The 25752-nt window shown below is 42.7% G+C and overlaps 1 protein-coding gene across 2 annotated transcripts; it reads left to right on the forward strand.

Annotated features, from left to right (window-relative positions):
- The first annotated feature begins 3928 nt into the window (after positions 1-3928).
- On the forward strand, positions 3929-24978 carry LOC119650097 (intraflagellar transport protein 172 homolog). Of its 2 annotated transcripts, XM_038052615.1 has the most exons (13): positions 3997-4035; positions 4122-4467; positions 5182-5468; positions 5531-5754; positions 12706-13164; positions 13255-13416; positions 20831-21029; positions 21088-22318; positions 22394-22707; positions 22766-23744; positions 23829-24127; positions 24202-24642; positions 24704-24978. In XM_038052615.1, the coding sequence occupies exons 1-13, from the start codon at positions 3997-3999 to the stop codon at positions 24950-24952; spliced, it is 5229 nt and encodes a 1742-aa protein (XP_037908543.1). In that variant the 3' UTR covers positions 24953-24978. The 2 variants fall into 2 exon arrangements, with proteins under 2 accessions (XP_037908544.1, XP_037908543.1); XM_038052616.1 differs by lacking the exons at positions 12706-13164; positions 13255-13416 and having other exon boundaries at positions 3929-4035.
- The last annotated feature ends 774 nt before the right edge of the window (positions 24979-25752 follow it).

Raw genomic sequence — 25752 nt, forward strand, 5'->3', positions numbered from 1 at the left:
AGGTGACGGTAGTGGTGTCGGATGAAGAGCACCGGGTGATTACTTTTACCCCACCTCGTTGATAGTTAGGGTCAAAACCAAAACTCGACTACTTACTCTTTGGAATTCGGTAAAAATATACCAAAGAGAAACTAAAAATGCAGAGGGAGGAGGAAAATATTTAAATTCGAGGACGAGAATTTTACATTATTTCATGGAGGTCATAAGTTTGGAGTTCAAACACAAATAAATACAACCCCCCTGCAGTCAAGTCGGTACAGCTTAAATTTACTCCATCTTTTATTTTGAAATAGGCATCCCCCACACTGAATGCACTGTCTGCACAACAATTTCATCATTTTCTCAACATCGCAAAATCCTTTTCAATAAATATACACGCTATATAGGCTATATAGGTTTCCCCAAACTATCATCATCATCAACGGCGCAACAACCGGTATCCGGTCTAGGCCTGCCTTAATAAGGAACTCCAGCCATCCCGGTTGTGCAAAGAGGTCAACCAATTCGATATCCCTGAAAGCTGTCTGGCGTCCTGACCTACGCCATCGCTCCATCTTAGGCAGGGTCTGCCTCGTCTTCTTTTTATACCATAGATATTGCCCTTATAGCCTTTCCGGGTGAGATCATCCTCATCCATACGGATTAAGTGACCCGCCCACCGTAACCTATTGAGCCGAATTTTATCCGCAACCGGACGGTCATGGTATCGCTCATAGATTTCGTCGTTATGTAGGCTACGGAATCGTCCATCCTCATGTAGGGGGCCAAAAATTCTTCGGAGGATTCTTCTCTCGAACGCGGCCAAGAGTTCGCAATTTTTCTTGCTAAGAACCCAAGTTTCCGAGGAATACATGACGACTGCAAAGATCATAGCCTTGTACAGTAAGAGCTTTGACCCTATGGTGAGACGTTTCGAGCGGAACAGTCTTTGTAAGCTGGAATAGTCTCTGTTGGCTGACAACAACCGTGCGCGGATTTCATCATCGTAGCTGTTATCGGTTGTGATTTTCGACCCTAGATAGGAGAAATTGTCAACGGTCTCAAAGTTGTATTCCCCTATCCTTATTGTTCCTGTTTGACCAGTGCGGTTTGATGTTGTTGGTTGATTCGTCTTCGGTGCTGACGTTGTCACCATATATTTTGTCTTGCCTTCATTGATGTGCAGCCCAAGATCTCGCACCAATCGCCGCCTGCTCGATCTGGATGAAGGCAATTTGTACGTCTCGGGTGGTTCTTCCCATGATGTCGATATCGTCAGCATAGGCCATTAGTTGGGTGGACTTGAAGAGGGTCGTACCTCTTGAATTTACCTCAGCATCCCGGATCACTTTCTCGAGGGCCAGGTTAAAGAGGAAGCATGATAGGGCATCCCCTTGTCGTGGACCGTTGTTGATGTCGAATGGTCTTGAGAGTGATCCTGCTGCTTTTATCTGGCCTTGCACATTGGTCAGGGTCAGCCTAGTCAGTCTCATTAATTTCGTCGGGATACCAAATTCTCTCATGGCCGTGTACAGTTTTACCCGGGCTATGCTATCATGGACGGCTTAAAGTCGATGAATAGATGGTGCAACTGTTGTCCATATTCCAACAGTTTTTCCATCGCTTGCCGCACAGAGAAAATCTGATCTGTTGCTGATTTGCCTGGAGTGAAACCTCTTTGGTATGGGCCAATGATGTTCTGCGCGTATGAGGCTATCCGGCCTAGCAAGATAGCGGAGAATATCTTATAGGTGGTACTCAGCAACGTGATACCTCTATAATTGCTGCACTGTATGATATCTACCTTTTTATGTATGGGACAGATAATGCCTCGTTGCCAATCGGCAGGCATTGATTCGCTATCCCACACTTTGAGCATCAGTTGATGGACCGACTGTAATTCTCCACGGACTGTTTCTTCTATGCTTGGTGGTGGCAATATTTGTCCGTCGTCTTCAGTTGGCGGGACCTCCAACTCGCCGATATTTCAGTTGTTAAACAGTTCATCAAAATACTCAACCCATCGCTCCAATATGCCCATTCTGTCGGAGATTAGATTTTCCCCTTTGTTTCGGCAGGATGAACATCGAAGTGTGTAAGGCTTCATCCTGCTGACTTATTGGTAAAACTTTCGCGCCTGGTGCGGTTGTTTCCTGTGCTTTTCGAGTTCACAGACCTGTTGGTTCTCCCAGGCTTCCTTCTTCCGTTTTTGAAGTCACTTCTCCGCTCGACGGAGTTCTTGGTAGGTCTCTGCGCGTATCCGCGTTCTTCGAGAATGCAACATTACTGGGTATGTTCCGTTGCTAGCTTACATTCCTCATCGAACGAGCCGTTCCAACTTTTTTGCAGAACGCTCTCCAGGTCGTTGTGAAGATCATTTGTTGATGCTTCGTCTCCAGGACATCTGTTAGCTGCGGTTATTGCGGCATGCATTTCCTCCTCATAGGGGCTATGGAGGGCTGCATTATGAATGGCTTCAGTATCCACTCTCTCACTCAAGTGGCGGCATTCAATCAGCATGTAGTCAATTTGGTTGAAAGTGGTACCATCTGGAAAGGCTTGTGAACCGCTTTCCGCGCAAACCAGGTACTTCCAACAACTATTTCGTACGATACTGCTAACCGTTATCGTTGGTATCCCTATGTAAACTATGGGAGCCGACGCATCGCCTAAATATGGGCTCCGTCACTACTTGATTGTTGGAATCTCCAAGTATGATTTTGAAATTATACGTGGCACAGGCTTCGAGCGTCCACTCAACTGCCTCGAAGAAGGTATCCTTCTCCTCTATAGGGACGTGAAGGTTTATGAGGCTTATATTTCTAAATTTGCCTCGCAAGCGCAGTGTGCATAGCCTTTCACTTATATTTTCAAAGCCGATAACAACAGGCTTCATTTTTTGGATGGCTAAGAAACCTATTCCGAACACATGGTTTACTGGATGGCCACTATAATATATGGTGTAATTGCTCTTCTCCAGGAAACCGGTCCCTGTCCAACGCATTTCCTGCAACGCTGTTACATCAGCCCTATGTTGGAGCAGGGTATCGGCTAGCTGCTTGGCATCTCCATCTCTGCACAGGGAGCGCACGTTACATGAGAAAATGCGCAAATCGTTATTCCGTTGTCGGGTTCGTCGTTGTAAAGTCCATCCTGTCCGAGGCTCCTTGTGTAACTTCGTAACGTTGGTTTTCCGTGAAGGATTGTCAGCCCTACCCAACCCCAGTTGGAACAATTTGTTTCGTTTTTAGGCGCGAAGCTCGCCTTCATCCTTCTCCGTCTACAACTTTACGTTAAGAAAGAGCTCCCAGCGGTCACCACGTGAAGATGAAGAAACTAAAAATCCAGAGGCAGAAGTAAATATTCAAATTCAAGGACGAGAATTTTGATTACTTATTATTTCATGGAGGTCACAGGTTTGCAATTTATTGCGAGTTCAAACAAAAATTATTACAACCCTCTGACAGTGAAGTCGGTACAACGTAAATTAACTCCATCATTTATTTTGAAATAAACATCCCCCCACATTGCATGCACTGTCCCTACAACATTTTTCCGTTTTTTTCATCATCGCAAAATCCTTTTTAATGAATATACGCACATCCACTACTGCTGAGACTAGATATTAAAAGCAGCCTATAATGGACGCTATGTAGGCCATTTGTTTCTTATGTCCACTCTTCGGTCCCCACAGTATGGCTTTAGCTAAGATTCCCTTATTGGCTGTAATTTTGATCCTATTACTTAGTTAAGATGTTTATTGTGGTAAAGCAATGAAGCTATAACTGTACAGGAAAATATTTGGTTTAAAACTTAGACTTGAATCTAATACTAATTTAAAAAACTCCAGTACCTGCTAAACCTTGTTGATATGCTTTCCCATGTAATACTCGTTGCCATGTTCATAAACGTTGCTAACAACAAAACGCAATGAACCAACCACCCCGTTTGGTACCATAGCAACAGTTGTCCTAACAAATTGAAAACCTTTCACATCCGAACAACCCTTATAAAGTCATGCAGCTAAAGTACCTCAAAACTCTCCTCGACGGTCAGGTAATTAAAAACAAATTATTATCTCATAACCACTTCAATTTCAATTAAATGTTTCATATTTCTCCCACCTGTCTATCGTTGGCCAGGATCATCTCAACCGCATAGCAGGATTGGCATGGTCTCCGAATCACCAGAAGTTGGCTGTGGCCACCGCCGACCGTCATATCCTGCTATTCGACGAGGCCGGCGAACGACGTGACAAGTTCTCAACCAAACCCAGCAATCCGGCTCTCGGGAAGGCATCCTATGTGATCCGAGCTATCGCCTTCAGTCCTGATTCCACAAAATTGGCAGTGGCCCAGAGCGATAGCATCGTTTATGTGTACAAGTTGGGTGAAACCTGGTCCGACAAGAAGGTCATCTGCAATAAATTTCCACAATCATCTGCTGTTACGGCCCTGATTTGGTTGGCCTCGGGACCTATTATAGCAGGTGGGTAATGAAGCTTTTCAGATTCATGATATGTGGGTACACACCAGATTTAGGTGGCAGTGCTTTAGTGGAGATTCATATTTTTGGGATTATTATTTTATGATTGACAAAAATGGAGAAATTATTGGAATTCAACTGAAAATGAATTAACTTAATTGGGAACAATGTTATTGTGTTCGTTTTCAACCGATTCGGAAGCACGGACTCATGTTAAATCTCGTTAAAAGAGGACCAAATTATTCAACTCATAATTTAATTTCAGGGAAAAAACAGTTTCTATCTTGATTAATTTGCAAGAATTTCCGGATAAATGCTTCCATAATACGTCCCCAGCTTTCAGGAGTAAACTCCTTGTAAACTCCGAAATTGGAACCGTTCAAACTTGCAAAATGTTTAAATTATTCCGAAGCACATTTACTGAATGTAACTTTCCTCCGACTCTCGTGAACAAGGATAATGGAGCTGGTTGGTATTCCGGAATATATTAAACGTAGGATAAAGAGTTGAATGGTGAATGAGATCTTTTAAGAAGTGGATTATTCCAGGGAAAACTTTCCTCAATATTTCATGAGTAGAAAATTGAATACTGAACTATGTCCTAGAAACGTAGCAAGCTCTACTCCGCTGCTAGTCCTCATTTAAGTACGACATTATTAAGTGATGATCATTTATAATGCTCGCATTGAATGTACGTACACATTTCCCTCTTTCCAGGACTCGATGACGGCAAAGTTCGTGCCTTGAACTGCAAAACGAACAAATCGCAATCACTGTACAATGCCGAAAGTATGACCATTTCGTTAGCTGCCAACACCAAAGGAACAGGATTCCTCTCAGGTCATGATGATGGAAACGTTATTCGCTTCTTCGTGGCATCTGAATCGGGAGAAGCATCAGGACGACTTCTTCAACATCCCGTACCACCGTTCGCTCTTGCCTGGCCACAAGGTGGAGTAGCTGTTGCAGGATGCGATAGGAAAGTCACTTTTTATGACTTGCAGGTATCGGTGATTGATGCAATTTCCATTATTGGTCTCCCGAGCTAAGTGTGGAATGATTTCAGGGAAGGCAAGTTCGAAATTTCGATTATTCGCGTAACGACTCCGAACGAGACTTTGCAGTGGCGAGTAGTAGTCCTAACGGTCAGGCAGTGGCCTTTGGGGGCTGTGAACGTATTCGGATATTCACATGGAGTCCTCGATTGGCCTCTTGGAACGAAAGTGCTGTTAAAGAAATCGATAACTTTTATACGACGACGTCATTGGCATGGAGGCGAGATGGAGCACGGTGAGTCTAAAGTTTGATAGGATCCCATATTGACATTCCTGCCATACTACAGAAAGTTGTTCAATTTGGTTTTGAATTGAGGATATTGATAAACGATTGAGGTTTCATATGTTCATGGTGAAACAATTGTTCAATACCCACAAAGTCCTGTTCAACTTATGGAAAGATCATAGTTGCTCACAAAATAGTTTTAGGATAAATTACGATTGGAAATGGCTGGTTGGTACTTTGAAAGAAAATGTGGACACCAAGACTTACTAATGGTTGTTAGTAAGCCGGTTGGAACGGCATATGTTCAGCTGGTGAATTATGGCCAGTCAGAATGCCCACAATACTTCTGTAAGTCTTCCTGTTGTTCGACAGGATCAACTTGGCAATATTTGTCCTTTTTATTGGCTAGAAGCATTTGGTAATCTATACAGCGCTCAGTGTTTTATCTTCTGAAAAATTCCTTCACAATTTGGGTTTTGATAGCCATTCCTGTGATTATAATATCTTAATTAAGTTTCTATTCTTCTTTTAGTCCTCCCTAACAATCCCACCAAGGTGGAAAAATGGTTGCCCATATTTAGACCTTTTTTCGGGGGGAATTTTCGAGATGTGGAGACTCTCGTAGAAATCCAGTCTCCAAACGTCGTTCAGTTCCTTCAAAATATTGGCGTTGTCCAACTATAAATGGTGTCCCTGCTTTATTATATGTCTGGCAACCGCGGATCATTTGTGTGGGTTATTCTTATTTTTATCGGATTCGGTCCCCTTTATGTGTTCTAACACCCTGGTGTGGACGAGCCGTTTTGTTTGCCCTACGTAAATCTTATAAATGCCCCTTTTTCCCTACACTCTTTTTTGCCCTTGACTGATTGTAACCGGGTCCTAAGTAGGTATCGTGCGCTGATCGAGGTGGCCCGGAATCCAAGTTTATGGAGCCAGCTTTTGATATTCTGCGTCCGTCCCGAATAGGGTAATACCAGCAAAGAATTCACCGACCCAAAATATTGCGAAGTGGCTCTTAGAAAAAGTCAAAAGGTTAGGCCTAAAAATAGGAAAACGAACGGTGGCAAACGGCAAAGAAGTCATTGCCAGACTCAATGAGGCTGGGGGATACAAAGTATGAAATACCAGTATCCTTCGACGTAAAGGCGCTGTTCCCAAGCGTACCGAAGAAGGAAGCCCTCTACTTGTTCGAAGATCGATCACGACACACGAAAACTCATCCGAATGGAGGAAGAAGGCTAAACTGTATAAGAAACTGGCCTTTACGTGTATGAGTGAATCCTATTTCACATTCAGGAATAAATTTTATAAAATAACCTTTCGGGGCAGCAATGGGGAACCCCCTCTCACCGCTGCTATGCGAGGTATTTATGGAGAACCTGGAGAATGAACTCGAGCAAGCTGGGGCACTCCCGAGATTCATGGATAATGCAATTATCAAAAGGGAAGAAGTGGGAACAATCCTCGAGAAACTCAACCGGGCACACACGAACATCGAGTTTACCATGCAGATCGAAAAGGAATGGGAGATACTGTTCCTAGACTTAAAAATAATCCGGGAAAGAGAGGATTTTGAATTCGACATCTACAGGAATCCGACCCGGACACAATGAACCATCACATACACCTCAAACCACGATTTCCACCATAAGATGGCGGCATATAACTTTTTGATTCACAAGATGGTCATAGCACCGCTCAATGAGGAAAGAATAAATAAAGAAATGAACTATATCCTGCAAACAGCCAAGAACAAGTCGGGAAACCGGAAGCTAGACGCTTCAGGTATGAAAGGTTTTGTGTATTTCTTTTATAAAGAGATTTGGGTGTGCATTTGTCCCATTAGCATGTAGCACGTAAAATATGCATATATTATGTGAAAATAGATACTTTCAAGTGATATTGACATTCATAGTCTGGAATTTACAGTGGAGCAACAGAGTTGACCTAGTATAACTTTGTTAGTAATAGTGCGATTTTCTCCAAAACAAAAAAAGAGTGTAGGAAAAAAGCAGCATTTATAAGATTTCCCGCCCAGACTGCGACAAGATTTACGTAGAGCAAACAATAGGGCTAATCCACACCAGGTTGTTAGAGCACATAAAGGAGGCCGAATCCGCTAAAAATAAGAATAACCCACACATAACGTACGCGTTTGCAGACATATAATAGAGCTGGCACACCATTTGCCGTTGGACAACGCCAATATTTTGAAGAAAGTGAACGACGTTAGGAGACTAGATTCCTACGAGAGTCTCCCCATCTCGAACATTTCCCCCCAAAAAAGGCTAAACAGGCTAAGGCATCCGAGATTTCATTTCCCTTAATACTACAATAGCCAAGTATCCAGAGCAGTTGCACCGTATTGAATCTAAAAATAAAAATCAAACAATTTTTGCATTCATGCGTGATATCAACATATTTAAAGCAGCTTGACTATCGCCTTAGATTACGATACGTCTGCCTGCTTATCAATCACCCAGGTTGCCGCCCCTAGCATAGTATTCATTACAGCTTTTCGATTTTATTCGAAAGGTGGACTTCTGGTCCAGAACTCTGTTTTATTTTTGAGCACCAGTGTAGAAGACCTTAGTATATCCTGCCGCATTCCTCTGATTCGTCCCAGTTTTTTGAGTATAATTTCATATCCTCCACCAAACAAATGTATGGGGATCTGGGAATCAGAAGACATTGCAAAAACTGGATTCAATTCTCCCCATAAATTGTCCAATGCTTTGTACCACTCACGTCCGTTGCTTTTCCATAGATCTAAACGTATTGGTCTATGAGCTGTTCTTATTACTGTGCTCTGAATATATAAACCGAAGGGTTTGCAAATTGAAAGAAATACGCCGGATATCGTGCCCATGACACCAGCAATACCAGATTGCAGTGAAAACTTTTTTGTATCACCTAAACCAACCACTCTACCGATGCATGAGCAAACACCGGCCTATAATGGCAACATATGTCCACATGAGGCAAAGGCTTGTGTCTCCATGTCGAAGCAAAGGTCCGCCTGTACAGCCGTAAGAGGGTTAATTTCTTTTTTACTTCTATTTGTTTTTTCCAAAAAAGCTTCCTGTTTAGGAAGTTGAAGATATTTTTTTTTGGAGTAGGGTGGGTGAATGCATTTATGTACAGAGTGTTGGACTCCCACAACAGTACGCTGTCGGACTACCAACTAAATACCTCCCTGTCAACACAGAACTGGCATGGAACCGGTTGACACATTACTTTAAGCTAGGGTTCCCGCTCTTTTGACTTCCAGAGCCTTAAAGATAGGGAATTCCTTTCATCAACAGGGTTGAAAAGGAAATTCAGGAAACCCCTTGCCATTCGTTGCCTCCGCCGCTCGAGCTCAAGCTTCTTCCCAACAAGAAGAACTCGAGGATAATGCGCAACACGAGTCCACCTGCTAGCGCTCCTCAGAATCTCTCTCACAATGTTGTCTGGAGAGAGGTCGCCTCTGTTTGAATGAAGCTGCTAACGAAAGAAAAACGTGTGTTCGGCGTCGTCCGCCACTCCATAGCAGAGCACACATAAAAATTACCAATTTTGTCCAACGAAGACTGAAAACCTCCATACCCAGTTAAAAGTTGTGTAATGAAGTGATCAACCTCACCATACGTTCGGTTTAGCCACGGATCTAAATTGGCGATGAGCAAGCCATCTGCCCTTGCTCATTTTGCCAAGAAAGTCGCCACTCGAGAAGTATGCATTGACGTTCTTCATGGGGAACTACCTCTCTTAAATCTTCGCCATTGCTGCTGTAGATAGCTTTACGTTCCACCTACGTCTACTTGCATCAATGATATCCTTTTACATATTTCGATAGCAAAACGTAAGGGTCGTCAGGTGTTGGCTGTCATGCTGGATGTGAAGAACGCCTATGCGAAGGTTGATCAGGCTACCCTCAACGATATAATGTCACATTTCCGCTTTCCTGCTGAGATTATGGGTGGTAAGGATAACATCCAATCGATGCCTACGACTAGGGCTGGGCAGCGTTGAAACTGGAAATGGCATTCCCCAAGGATGCGTTTTAAGTCCTATGTAGTTTAATATACAACATCATTGCATAATAAATGCTCTGATAGCAATGAAATTTTCCAATATGCGGACGATTTCCTCATTTTGCCCACAGGAGACGATTGGTTGTCGCCTTCCAAATGTTTGCAAAAGGAGGTAAATGCATTTGATGATGCATCTCGAAGATTGGGCCTACCAATCAACATAACCAAATCCCAATCTATATCCTTCTAGATAAACAGGATAACACTCCTGCTCGTTAAAATTAATAATCTTACCTTTGCCCATGCCAAATCCAATCGAGTTCGGCCAGAGACCAATCGGTTTTTCTTAGGATCTAATACACCGTAAGGCCATAAATCTCTATAGATCAGTGGTAAGGTCCACGTTAGAATATGCCGCTACGTCCACTATCTACCCGCCAAAATATTTTGAAGCTCAATCAAATCAATATCTGTTTGTATCCTAAGAAGATGCATGGAGTTGACCAGAACCACCCCGTTGCACTAGATTTTTACTTTGGCCAACGAGCCGCCTCTCCGTTTCAGAAGGCCCCCAATAGCCAAAGAACTTTTCAAATTAAAGGAAACAAAACTCAGAACCTATCATTTGATGAGTCAGAATCCGGATGCTGAAAATGGTCTCTCCTCAATCTATAAGTTGTTCCGGAGCTTGTTTGACACTCTAATTCCCAATGTTATTCCCGCAACCTGTAATAAGATTCAAGTGATCCTGTCGTATGATTTGGGGCCACCTGTGGCAGAGCATAGGTGACAGCTGGGTTTGGCAGGGTGGTGGAGGGCCTCAAATCAAAGGGTTTTCTAGTCCTTGGATCTAATGCTGCGTTCTTGCCTGGTAATTCTGCCTGTGTGGTGGTTAGTCCGGATGGAACGCAAGTCTCATGTTTTCCTTGGATGTCAGTTCGGTTTTGCCGGGTGAACTTTTTGCCGTACTTGAGGCCATCAAGGTAGCTTTCAGAATGGGTGAGGAAAAGGTTGCGATCATTACAGACTCTTTCTATACTTGTAAATTACTCCACCAAACTACGCCGTCGCATCACCTAGTTAGCAAAATACATGACCTGGACCCCCATTTTTAAGTCTTTGAAAGTTCTATGGTTCCCGCGCACGCAAGTCAGCCCTTAAATAAACTCACCCATTTAAAGGCCAAAACGCCCTGGACTCTAGCCCACAAGTTTGGTCGAATCCTCCCCTGTAGATGTTCTGAAGTCAATTCAGGAACACTCCTATACAAAGTGGGAGAATGACCTTTTGCAAAGGTCAAAGCACCATTTTTCTTCAACGTGCATGCTGGTTTTAACCTTGAACAAATCTTTTTTAGCGGAGATGCTTACATAATTGATGACCTTTTATATTTCTTTAACGAGGCTAGAGTCAGATTATAATACATATGGTTTGCCAGTGATTGCTTGCCATTGGATTGTCCTTCCAAGGACGCTAATGGGAAGCTCCTTGTTTGCGATGATGAGCACCTGAAAAAGAAGATCTTCGATTCTTCATCGTATAACATGCGACGAAGTTCCACCTGCCGTCGCTGAAATGATTAGTCACTGTAACATCTGAATACGAACTACTCTTCCAAAGAGAACGAACCGAAAGATGAGGCTATTATGATTTTGAAAAGCAGTGGGGGAGGTTTTGAAAGCGCTGTCCTCAAAGACAATAGCTAAAACCTAGAATACTTCATCTACAGAGTGCAGACTGGTTTCCACCGCCGGCTACATTAGCACCCTTAGTATCATTATAGAGCAGTGGGCAGAGTTCAGATTTCCGTTTCACCTGCTCTTCATAGATTTCAAGAAGGTTTTCAACAGGCTCAGCAGGAAGCTGGCGTGCTCTATCAAGGAAGTGGATTTCAGACTTCAAAGTGGCATGTGATGGCACAAAATATATCCGTAACATTTCGAACAAATAGAAAGTCCAAAGTGGAATGCGTCATGACCGCATTGTGTCATAAATACTCTTCCTTTTCGTTAACGTCCTTTATGCTACTTTGTCTGGATAATAATAATCCTTAGCGCAACAATCCATATTGGATCAGAGCCTTGAAGTGTGTTAGAGCACACATTCAAGACCGTGACGGTGCACTATAGAAGTACATTCTAGGAGGCAATGTGGTCAGCATTGCGCTCGCCCGAGATTATTACCCTCATTTGACTCAGGTACTCATTCACAGCTGAGTCGACTGGTATCCGACATCCAGTCACGATAACAAACCCCTCTGCAACCAGTGAGATTTGAGCCGCAACCTTCCGCTACAACAGCCCAGCGCTCTAACCACTTTAGCCATCCGGACACACTTTGGATACCAACATAAAATTAGGGCTGTTTCGTGCTAAAGTTCTCCCCGTGTTTTTTTATGAACACGCCGCGTAGAAAGTGGCTGCTCCGCGGTGTCTTCAATGTACTTAGCCCGAAACTATGTCGTTATACAGGTACCAGTGAGCCTATTGATCAGGAACGAAAATGGCTACGGGTAGGTCACATTAAAAATGGCAAGAACCATCTTGGTGGCTATGTCATACAATGGAATTCACTATCCCAAAGTGGCTCAGTAGTGGGTCACCATACAATTGGTGGCGGAGGTGGAGGAAAAATGTAATGCCGGAAAGATAATTTCGGCAAAGCAGCAGCTGTAGCGCGTGCGATTTAGATAGTTTACCATAGCTAGCATTGAACAATTTTGCAGTAGTGCATGCTTTGCGACTGCTATTATTATTACTTAAGCAATCGTTACTAATCTGTTATAAAATAATAGGAAATTTCAATATGAGAAAATATAGTACGAGAAGCATTGTCAGCTCCCTAGAAGCCAAAAATTTTTAGTTCTGTATTGTTGAAAATATCTTTTACTAGAAAAGATTTCAAAGCGGTCTTGCAAAGCTAATTTTCCATTTATTTCTAGTCTCGCTGTAGGATCCGTGTCCGGTGCAGTTATCACATTCGAATCTGTTCTTCGCCGTACCATTTGGCAAGATAAATTCGAGCTAATATTCATCGCTCCGAGTCAAATCCTGGTTAAGTCAATGCAAAATACTTCACTGCAGATGGTCATTGAATCTCAACTTGGCTTAGAAATCGATGATGTTCGCATCATGGGCAAGGATAATTACCTCTTGGGAAGAACTGAAGAGTCCTTACTCCTTTGTGACCTGACACGGAATCTAACTAGTGAAGTCCCATGGACCACCACGGGAAGACAAGAACGCTTCTACTTTGAAAACCCCAATGTGTGCCTTATCTTCAATGCTGGCGAACTATCTCTAGTTGAATATGGTGAGAACTCAATTCTAGGATCAGTTCGCACGGAGTTTGTAAATCCTCACGTCATCTCAGTTCGGCTAAATGAAAGAGGGAATTCGAGGTAAGTAGGAATGTGATGAAAATTGCTCTGGACTAGCATAACATGCTAATTGCATTTTAATTGGATTTAATGTTTTCATTGTCTGCACAGTGATAATAAAAAGCTGGCGTTCCTTCTGGATATGAAAACCATTTGTGTGGTTGACCTAATTACGCAATCGACCATCACGCAAGTGGGCCATGACTCCAAAATTGATTGGATTGAGCTTAGTGAGACTGGCCACAAGCTGTTGTTTAGGGATCGGAAAATGAGGCAAGTAATCACTTTGGTTTCGGCTATTTGTGCAATTTTGAAATTAATTAGAAAAATTCTTGATATTTTTATTGGATTTTATAGCAATTAAGTGTTGACAACGATGAACAACTGAGACCATTATTTTTTATTGATATAGTTCCATTGCTAACCAAATTTTGCTGCGTTAAATGGTTTAAACTTTAGATAACCCCCAAATTATCTAAGGTTATAAAGACGATTTATGCACATATGTATGTATAATACTCCCTTCCATCCTGTTAATGGACAAAACAGAAAGTTTTAGGATCTTGACCCATTACCGCGACCATTAATCCGTTGGCTCTTATTTAAATATTCAAAAGTCCTTTCACAGCATTATCGTCTACTGAAAGTCGTTCTATTCACTGACGAAAAGTTCGTAAATTACTCGTTGAATGACTTTAACTTTTTCTCAATTGGCAATTGTTGGTGTGATTTAATCAACCAATTTGTAAATTAGTATTATGTTGATACCGTACTTTGGATGCAGTTTGATTTCGGATTTAGATGTAATTCATGGGGTTCCGTTAAAAGGAGTAAATGTTTAAGGGGGTCATCCCGTGTGAAGGCCGTTTTTTTTGCCTTTCTTTGAAAAATTATTTTGGAGGACTGGATAAAGATAGAAACGTGATTTTTTTACCATATATTTATTGATATCTCTAGTATATGCGATAAATTTTTCAGCTTGATATCGTAGCTAGTTTTCGGAATACGTGTCAATTTATGCACCCATCTCCAAAAAAGGTGTTTTTCTGCTGCCACGCTGGAGGGCGCTATGTTCATCTGATGAAAAAAAAACTAAACGGCATTTTAATGTGGACAATATTTCACGGTCCGCAAACAAGAAATATTAGAAAATATTAAGAGGTAAATTTTTGGAGGGCTTTTTTTTATGAATAAAAAAACGACCCGTCCGATTGCAATTATCCTAGTTTGCGGACCGTAGAAATATGTATTAAAGAAGTCGTGAAAATTTCAAAGAATTTGGTTGGATCGATTTTGAGCTATGGTGGCAGTAGTAAAATTTTAACTCACCATTAATCTGCTTTACCTGGTCCATAGAGAGCACCCTCCGTTTCTTCAAAAAAGTCTTGTACGCCCGATTGTTGCTCTCTGGTTTCAATTCTGGCCCTTTTAGCGAGGTCAGTCGATCGTCGTTCGGACCGCCAAATTCGCGCTTCCTTATGGCGGTCGGCATAAACCTGACATATGTGACCAACTTGACATCCCATTGTCAATAGGATTTTGAGAATGCCAATGAATCCTTCATTGAAAATAATTATAGCCAGAAAAGTGGCTATTTCTACGACCTTGGCCCCAGAATGAAGGTGTTTAGGAGCGAAAGTCCAGATCAATGCATTTAACGACTCATTGTTATTCTGGGTCTCTGCTCCTAAACATCTGTTCAAGAGATCATCTCGTGATAAATCTCGTCTGTAGAACATTTATGGAATTAAGTTGCCCAAATTTCTTACTTCATTCCTTCTACCGAACTTGCGTGTCGACGAATAGCTAGCCCAAAAAATGTAGTGAGGTCGTTAATAACCTTATCAGTAAGTTTTCCAGCCCCTTTTCCACCAATGCCTTTGTGATTCTTCTTTGCATTTTTAAACCGCGTTCCCATTCTTTTCTCGACATGTCCTACGCATTCCTCTTTTACTACCACGTATATTTTATTATTTGCAGAAATTTGCAGAAATACCGGAGAAAACTCCAGCAAAATCCAATATATAATACAATATACAAAACTTGTCGCAATTGGAGTGTCCATGTTCATGCTTGCTAAAAGTTTCTTTGTTGATGTTGATGCGAAGTCCTTTTTCTTCTCTGATAAGCTTCGATTCCCATGAAATACTCGTTTTCTAGTGCGAGCATGACGTTGAACGTTACAGCGATCTCCCTTCGTACGATCCATTTAAAAAAATCACTGAACACACAAACAGCACAATACTTACAACAAAATATAACTGAGTATAGCTTGAAAGCCTTTCAGTGCTCACTCTAGACTAGATTATCCTTTTTATTCCAAACAGCAAATAAGTTTAGACAATTAATTGGTTTTCCATCTTTTTATAATTATATCTGTGTTCGAATTTATAAGGCTCAGGTAAAAAAGGTTCGATGCTCTTTCTCATCGAGTACTCTAGCCGCGGCTGCAAACTCCTTACCTGTTTAACACTGTAATTTCTGAACGACTCGGAATATCGGAGAATCCCTTTGCCCACATATTCTCCACTATATGTAGATACAATTCATGCCAAAAAAATCGATTTCTCCAACCCGACACACGAGATGACCCCCTTAAAGCGATTTCCACCAGTTAGATTCTCACCCACTAAAACGACCCACAATTTCTCCTTCTCCCTCCCCTCGGATCCGTCGCAAAGTATTATTTCGCGGGAACTACACTTTAAGCGACGAAGCCGTCTGCTCTTCGCGCCCTCCTTGCGCACTTCGCTTTTCGAAGTTTGGCCTGAATCCTTTTAATTGTGGTGCTCGCCGTATATCAGCAGTTCCTCGAAGATGTTCGGCGGGCCTAAGCTGATTTTTAGAGAGCCTTCCAGGCTCCTCCTCAGGTGTGAAATCAGATTCTAGATAAAAGGGAGAATCATCTCATCTGAATTGGTGCAGATACTTTCTATAAACACTATGCTCTGATAAGAATTGGGTCAGGTGATAGTTAATCTCGCCGTGTCGTCAATTCATGCCCCAATATGGGTAACCAAAGGGTGGGACCAGCATCTCCTCCGCAAGTCATCCCACCGGTGCTGACGCTTTTCAAGCGACTCCCGCCTTGCGGCTTTTCGGAATTCTTAATCCCTTTCAGGTACATTCATTCTCCTTTCCCCGTACAGGCAAGATGCCTGACTTGCGGGACCATTCCCGCAATAGCACACACTGCTCGCCTGAGATTGTTCTGAAGGCGCTGCACACCCTTAGCACTACTAAGCAATAAGTCGTGTTTACTCTCCTCTGAGTGCTTCCTCCCAAACTGTTACTGCGTATAATAGTGTAGAGCGAATCACTCTGGGCATTAGTAATCTGCGGCTATATCTTGGGCCTCCAATATTAGGCATCATACATGCTAACAATACGCTGGTATTTGCTACTTTCTCATAGCATAGCCCAGTTGCCTCTTGAAATTGATCTTCACGACAATGATTATTCCATATATTTGATGGCCGGCTTTAAAGTGCCGATGTGGCCACCAAAACGAATGCTAATTGCATTCCTTTTTCTACGGTTGATAATCAAGATCGTCTCCGACGTTTGCTCCACAATGTCAAACTGAACCATCTCCAGCCACGCTTTGATGGCGCTAATGGTTTTGTTAGCGTACATTTCAACATCTTCGGGTTGTTTCGCGACGATAACCACGACTAGATTACCTGCAAAACCGATTATCGTGGGACCCTGTTGTACATCACATTCCACAGGAGACGACTCAACACTGAGCCCTGTGGTACTCCTGCTGTGACAGTGTACCGTTTGGGTCCCTAATCGGTATCGTACCAAAGTGTCCTTCCGAGGGTTTTTTTTGGGAGTAGGGTAGGTGAATGCGTTTACGCACAGAGTGTTGGACTCCCGCAACAGCACGCTGGCGGACTACCAACTAAATACCTCCTTGTCATCAGAGAACTAGCCTGGAACCGTTTAACACATTACTTCGGGCTAGCCCTCCCTCTCTCCCGGCTTTAGGAGCCTTCAAGTCGGGGAATTCCTTTCACCGGCAGAGGGATCGGACGGTAAGGGGTTCCCTGAACTAACAACTCCCTTCCTCCCCTCCCCTCCCGTTGATGAAAGGAATTCCCTGACTTAAAGGCTCCCAAAGCCGGGAGAGAGGGAGGGCTAGCCCGAAGTAATGTGTCAAACGGTTCCAGGCTAGTTCTCTGATGACAGGGAGGTGTTTAGTTGGTAGTCCGCCAGCGTGCTGTTGCGGGAGTCCAACACTCTGTGCGTAAACGCATTCACCTACCCTACTCCAAAAAAAAAAAAAAATCAACACGAGTCTGGCCACTTTCCGAGGGGCTTAATAGAGTAACTAGGGACACCGATTGTAGTCAAAGAGCTTTTTATCCACTCGCAACTGACCAAATTGAACGCATTTTTTACGTCCAAAGTCACCACGGCACAAAATTTATTAGGCGACACCGCGACGCGAGACAGCTTCAAACGGTGGACTACTAAGGATCTTTCATCTCAATATAGTTCACAGCTATGTTAGGTTTGCGGATCTAGGTAATGGAGCGAATAAAACCTAGAGACCGCATCGGTTCAACTGCTCCCAGGGCAGAAGTAAGGCAGCGTCTGATGAGTTACTTCTCTGGAAGTAACCGAAAATTATCTGATTTTTTTAAATAAGATTCTAGGCTAAAAACGGCGTTCCGTAGACCAAAAAAAATGGAAGGAGGTCGCCATTTGGTCCGGTCCACCATGAAGTGGATGGCGGACTCAGGAATCCTCAATCCCAAAACAACAATTAGATCTGCATATTAGAAAGATCCTCAATGAAGCGTCACTAAGGGGACTCAGGCAGATCCATTGTGACTGCCCTCCACGATGTGATGGGGAGGATTGAGCGGATAATTCAGATCGCTTTTCAAACAAGGTTCTCTGGATGTACGTCCATATAGTAGTATTATACAATTCTCACTTATGGTTCAATTGTGTGGTGATCTGCTTTGAGGAAAGGCCACAACAGGGAAAAGAAATCACCCACGAGATCATTGCGGCCATGCGATATGCCCTCTAAACGAACGTGGAAGTACTGTAGGTATGTAGAAAAAAATCAAAAGCCCTATAAATTTCTTGTGGTGATGTACGATGGCGACAGATAAGGCTTGAGGATTTTTATGCCAATGGGCTCACTAGATATACATGCCCATAATAAAGCATTCGCTAGTAACCGGGTCCAGATCCGACTAATAGCGTGGTACCTTTCGATCAGTCTCAGCACTGATTGAAAGGTATGATACTCATCCCACTGCCACCAGTGAGAATAGAACCGCGAACTTCTGTACGACAGCCTTGGGCTCTAACCACTCAGCTATCCGGGCACCTAAACCCCCAACCCATATACCACTTTTCAGGTCTTTCAAGTGTCTTTTCAAGTGATCATGAATTAAGCCCCTTTCCATGACATTCTCAACATTAACGGAGATACGGGCATTTAAAATTTTTCAAAAAGTTTCCCCACTTTGCGGCCATTTTCCACCATCTAGACCCCCCAACCCGTAAACCAACTCCCTCCAGTTCAAGTGATCACGAATTAAGCTCCTTTTCGCGAAATTCTCAATATTAGCGGAGATCATCATCATCATCAACGGCACAACACCCGGTATCCGGTCTAAGCCTCCCTTAATAATAAGAAACTCCAGACATCCCGGTTTTGCGCCGAGGTCCACCAATTCGATATCCCTAGCGGCAGCGGAAATACGGGCGTTTATAACTTTTCATAAGATTCCCCCACATTTTCTCGCCACTTAGGCGCCCCAACCCATATATCATTTCGCTTGTCTAATTCTCCCCAGTACAAGTGATCACGAATTACGCTCATTTTCGCGGAATTATTATTATATTATTAACGGAGATACGGACGTAAAAAGTCTTTCAAAAGATTCCCCCACTTCCGGCCATTTTTCCGCTGCCTAAAGACCCCAACCCATACACCATTTTTCTTTTATTTCTTCAGCCTTTGTCTATCTAATGTTTGATCTGGATACAATCGCAAGGCTTTTAAATCCCCATCCAGCGCGACTCGAAAGTCCCCCTTCTCTCCGAAAGGCATCTACGAGTGGAAAAGGAAAGTAACTTGGTAAAACCGACGCATGAAAAATGAAGAATCGAACGGCTATGCTCCCATTTATTTGGAACAGTGGAACAGGAAAACCGAATTACTAATTTTAAGAGGAATAAAGTACCACATGATGAAGATTACGGATGTAAACTCGATTATATCTTACCAACATATGAAAGACAATATGACGGCCCAGCATTTCGTCTGCAGCTGCCCGTCTTCCTCAGTTCCTTATTCCTGGGTTCGACTTCACCCCTCAGAGCAGACTTAACTTAAGACAGCTCCCATCATAGTGAATCTGGATCCGTGATAAGTCAGTCTGTCAGCCTCCCCATTACGAGTGACGTTTAGGTACTTTGCCGCCTACATGAGAAACGTTTCGTTCAGTCAACATGCTTTGATCAGCAATTGGAGGCAGTTCCACACCAACTAACTTTGCATGGTGGCACCTTTTTGTGTGGATAGAGTGGTCAACATCACAGATATTATTCTGCCAATACAATGACGTAGATCTCTTTTTGAGAATACCACCGCAGCTACTAGGGCAACCTGGTCTATATTACACTCCATTTCAGGCAGAGTCTTCAAAGTCTTCTTTTTAGAATAGATATGGCTCTAACAAACTTTCCGATCTTAATCATCCTCTCCCATAGGAATTAGGTGACCCGAATATCGGTGCCTATTCAGCCGAATTGCTCATAAATTTCATTGTTATATAGGCTAGAGTGCCGACAATTTTCCTGTAAGGGACCAAAATTTCTTCAGATGATTCTTCACTCAAGCCCCCGATGAATATATGGGGAGGTACATGGTCTTGTACAATAAGAAGTTTTACCTACGAGCTCCGTCCCTACTTGGCTGTTTAAATCACCAAGTATGATGATGCCTGGGGCAGGCATCCTTGCCTTGCCTTGTAGAAGGTATTCTTCTCCGACTTTGCCGTCTTCTGTGTAGGGGCATAAACGTTTCGTTAATGAGACTTGTGCTTCAAAATATGCCTCGCAAGTTCATAACTATTCCCCCAATTGTCCAATTTATTCCTACGCATGGTTTGCTGAATGGTCGCTATAATACAGTCGATTTTCTCTAGGAAAACGATCCCTGTCCAGCGGATTTCCTGCATGGTAGTGACTTTTGTCTTACATCGGGACAGAGTATCAACTAGCTGCTGCGCGGCTACTTCTCTATGTTTAGGATTATCAGTGACATCTAGCCTTCAACCTAGGTGCAGTTAGTACAGTTTCTCCCGTTTTCTAGACGCGGAAAAGAGCCCCCACCAATTACCACCCAGAGGTAGAGGTAGGATCTGGATGCAGGGCTGTTAGTGTTGGTTGGGCAGGTACACATTTTGTGCCGCATCGTAAGTACCAATCGATACTTTCACCCCGGATCTACACCTATACTACCTTTTGATCGCAAAGGATTGATTTTCATAAAAGTGCTTTACAACTCCGCTAAATGAAGTTAGTTTTCTCTGTAGGAATTCCCCAGAACTTATTTGTACATTGAAAAAAGAAAGATATTACCAAAGCTTTGCCTCTATTACCCTAATCCTAAGATACCCTAACAAATAAAAATGTTTTCTTTCACTTTTAGATTAATTTTAGTGGACATTTATACCAGCAAAAAACGAACTCTACTCGGCAAAGTATCCTTTGTCCAATGGGTTATCCAAAGTGACGTAGCCGTGGCTCAAAGCGATAACAACCTTGCAATTTGGTACAACATTGACCTTCCGGAACATGTCACAATCATTCCTATACGTGGGGAAGCTTTCGATGTTATTAGAGAAGATGTATACTCCCTTCCACTATTTGTTCACTTTATTAGTAAGGGACGAAATTATTTTGCAGGGAAAAACCACCGTCCACACCCAAGAAGGTCCCTCCGAACACACTTACCAACTAGATGAAGGCCTCGTTGAATTCGGAACTGCAGTCAATGATAGTGATTTCGGAAGAGCTGTTACATTTCTGGAGTCCTTAGGAGATAATCCTGCAGCGAAAGCCATGTGGCATAACTTAGCTGTAATATCACTGGAACAGGAGAACTTTCGCGTCGCTCAAAAATGTTTTGCAGCATTGGGAAATGTATCTAAAGCGTTCTTTCTGGGGGAAATGATTCAAGCTGCAGATAAATATGAAGAGTTATATGGGCCAGGTGTTAAGTGTCCCGAAGTAAGAGCAAAAATGGCACTTCTCTATTCAGATCTCAGAGCAGCTGAGAGGATTTACCTAGAAAATGGTGACATTGAAGCTGCATTGACTATGTATAAAAATCTTAGATTATGGGATGAAGCTATAGCTTTAGCTGAACGGAGAGGCTATTCAGATTTGAATAAACTTCGCGAACAACAAATGAGCTTCCTTCTATCTACTGAGCAGGAGGAGAAAGCCGGCAGAGCCTTGGAGGATCAAGAGGAAGTCGAAAAGGCAATGTCCTTATATTTGAAAGCAAAAAAGCCTGCTCGGGCTGCACGTTTAGCAATGAAAGTTCCGTACTTACTAAACAACGAGGACTTAATGGGGCGAGTCACCGAGGCTTTAATCCGCGCAGAGCAATTCGAATTAGCTGGAGATATTGCTCAAAAATTATCTCGCCCAGAAGCAGCTCTTACTCTCTACCGCAAAGGTGGTGCTTATGCGCGAGCCTTGGAACTTGCGCGGAAAGTATCGCCTGATGATGTCACCACTCTCGAAGAAGAGTGGGGTGACTGGTTAGTTTCCAACAAGCAGCTAGATGCATCTATTAACCATTATATTGAAGCCGGGGCGACGGAGAAGGCTTTGGAGTCAGCTGTTGGAGCGAAACAGTGGAGAAAAGCTGTTCAAATCGCGAAAGTGCTAGACGAACCTGTTACCATTCAAAAATATGCTCCTGAGCTCGCAAGACATTTATCTTTCACCGGGGACCTTGCCGGAGCTGAGGATCTTTTAGTACGGTCAAAACTGTATAAAGATGCAATTGAACTCTTGAATAAACATGGCCAGTGGGAAAGAGCTTATAACATTGCTGAGGAGTATTTGGGTACGGAAGAAATGAGAGATACTTTTGTTAATTTGGCTGCAAGTTTGGAGGAACAAGGTAAGATTGGATAGAAAAGATCAAATCAAAGATCAAATAGAATAAAAATACCTTTTTTATATCTGTAATATTTAGGTAAATACCGCGATGCTGAGAAGGTACTTCTTGCCATCAATGAGCCTGACCTTGCCATTGCTATGTATAAAAGACTTGAACTCTATGATTCTATGATCCGCTTGGTGGAAAAATACCACAAGGACCTAGTAGATAGTACGCACCTACATTTAGCGAGACAACTAGAAGCGAAAGGGAAGCTTAAGAATGCAGAGATGCACTTTCTCGCAGGAGGGGACTGGAAGTCAGTTGTGCACATGTATTGTGGTGCAGGGCGTTGGGAAGATGGCTTTCGTATTGCTAAACAAAAAGGTACAGAGGGAGCTAGCAATCAGGTAAAAAAAAATCCAAGAAGAAAATTTGTTCCCTGTGGTTGGAAATTCTCATTTCTAGGTGGCCTACATGTGGGCTAAATCCCTTCCTGTCGAAGGTGCAGCTCGGCTCCTAACCAAACTTGGGCTTCTTGATACAGCTTTAGGTTTTGCTTGCGATTCTGGTCATTTTGACTTTGCTATGGATCTGTGCCGACTGACTGGAAAACCTGCAGATGATGTTCATTTGAAGATTGCTATGGCGTTAGAGGACGAAGGAAAGTTTCTGGAGGCAGAGGAGGAGTTCATACGTGCTAACAAGCCAAAGGAAGCTATTATGATGCATACTCACAGTGGAGATTGGAAATCAGCACTACGTGTTGCGGAAACTTACTTACCCGAGGTAGTCAATGAGGTTCTTATTAGTCAAGCTGGTTCCGCGTTAGAAACTCGTAACTATCCAGAATATGAAGCTCTTCTACTTCGTGCCCAACGTCCTGATTTGGTCATTCAACATTATCGAGAATATCAAATGTACGAGGATGCCATTCGTATTGCCGAAGAGCATCTTCCTGCTGCAGTGGCAGAACTCAAGAAAATTCAGGCTCAAGAACAGCGTCAAAGTGCGTCCAGTAATCCGGGAGATTCAAAATCATATCTTCAACATGCTTCAGAATTCGCTAGGAACGAAGAATTCAAAAAAGCCGCAGAATGTCTTCTCATGATCGACACTTCTAATGCTGATGAAGCTACAGTTGAGCGGGCTCTTATAAGGTGCGCTGAAATTTGTAATCAATTTTTAGAAGGGAAGGAAGCGATTGAAATTGCTCACCAACTAGGACCCAGGTTGGTTCAGATTAATCAAATTGGGCCTGCAGCGCAACTGTATTTGGCTGCTGAACTTCCAAAGGAGGCAGTCGATGTGTTCATACATGCTGAACAGTGGAGTAAGGCTAGACGTTTGGCGAAGGAGATTGACACCGATCTGGTATCCTATGTTGAGACCAGGCAGAAATCTAGATTGAAAACTGATGGAAATATTGAACAACTTGCTGATATTGGTAAGTACAGAAGCGATAAACTTAACTCATGACAGACTCCTCAAGATTCCTTATAACTACTGAACATCCCTTCAAATTTCACAGATATTATGAGCGCATTAGACATGTTAGCTGAACAAGGACAATGGACGCGGTGTATTGAAAAAGCTAAGCAACAAAATTCACAAATACTACATAAATATTTGGCACTTTATGCAGCACAACTCATACGAGATGGGGAAGGACCAGCCGCATTGGTGCTTTATTTAACCCATGGGGCACCAGCGGCTCAGCAGAATTTCAACATCTACAATCGAATTGCCCTAGAATGTTTTGCATTAAGGGAACAAGTTGGATCGGAAATCTGGAAAGATTTGCGGGCATTTTTGTTCCAGTTAACACAGGTAGGATAAATAACTTGATTGCGGCTTACATCACCGTAATTATGGAATATTTAACCTCTATTTAAAAATTTCAGACCATAAAAGCTTCTGAACATTCTGAAACTGAAATTCTTGATAGATTTGACCTGCTCCTTCTCATAGCACATTACTACACCACACGCGCTGCTTGTCGAGAGGTTCAAGCTTTACACGCTATGTCTGTGAAAATTTCAGTAGCACTCCTTCGACACACCGACATAATTCCTGTAGACAAAGGATACTACGAGGCGGGAATCGACCTAAGGTCAGTGGGCAGAGAATCAGAAGCATTCGTTATTTTGAACCACTACCTCGACGTATGTGAAGCTATCGAAGAGGGATCTGGAAACTTGGTAGACCACTCTGATCTCTCTACAACTGATTTTCCCAGTTCAGTTCCAATCCCAGAGGAACTGCATCTGAAAAATGAACCAAATCTCCATGAGGATATCCGTGAATGGGTGCTTGCAATAAGTGTTGACCAGAAGGTTGACCAGGTAAGATATACAGAATTGTTTTGGTAAAATCTTAACCTGATACAAGTGACTTTTTTCATAGACCCTCCCAGTTGACGACCGGAACCTCTTTGAATCCAGTTTGGGTCTTTCTGATGTCGCGTGTATTGTTTCTGGCTATCCTGTAGTAGGGCGTCAACCAGTCACGTTCCAGCGTTCTAATAAGCAAGCCAATCGTGATGCTTGGAGTAAATTAAATGTTGCAGCAAAAATGGCTCCACAGAGTAAAATTCCTGATATAATAGAATTCATTGAAAAATTATGTGGACCTGCTAACTTTGTATTGCATTAAATAAATTTCACGTTCTATCATTTGAACTTCAACTTGAAATGTTCTTTGTCTTTTTAAATGCAAGAGGTCGATCTGGAACCGAATACTAAAAAGGGAGGACCAAATTTGAAGCTTTTTTCACAACGCACTATCTTCATTAAAAAAATTAAAGTTCGAGTCGTCGCACAATTAATTCACCTTGCGGTCATTGCTGTTAATGCAAACTACTACCATCTTCAGTACGGATATTTCCCTTATTTACTTCAATGGCCCTCAATTGTAGGTTGAGCTTAGATCATCAGACTGAATGAAACCACGCCTGGAATCTGAATTAGATCCATTTTACTATCCCCTAAAATCTCCTTTTAAACAGTCTCCTATATGTACCGTTGATGTCTTCCATAGGTAGAGGGTGTGCATATTCCTGTTTGAAAAACCTTTCCTAGGTACTTCCGTCTAGAGTCTGATGAAACCGGATAGCTGCATATGAAATTCTGGACCGTCTCCTCTTTCTGCACAGAAGCGTTATTGTTTATCGCAACCACCTACTTAATGTTTTGGAACCCTAGGACCTATTTTGAAAGTATCGGCCCTAGACGATGTGTGCATATATCGCAGGGATCTTCATTATGTATGTGCAGATTCAATAAACCTACTATAGTTAAAACACCCAGGCTTTACCTGTCGCAGTCTCATAGCACCAGAGCAATGCGCAGAGTGGTAATAGTCGCAAACTCGTAGAAGAGTCGCTGACCTTTTTTCATCAAACCTTCTTGACATCCGGTTCAATGAGAAATGTTCCGGGGTTATCAGCTCTTGCG

Source organism: Hermetia illucens, chromosome 2 (assembly GCF_905115235.1).
Source record: "Hermetia illucens chromosome 2, iHerIll2.2.curated.20191125, whole genome shotgun sequence".
NCBI lineage: Eukaryota > Metazoa > Arthropoda > Insecta > Diptera > Stratiomyidae > Hermetia > Hermetia illucens.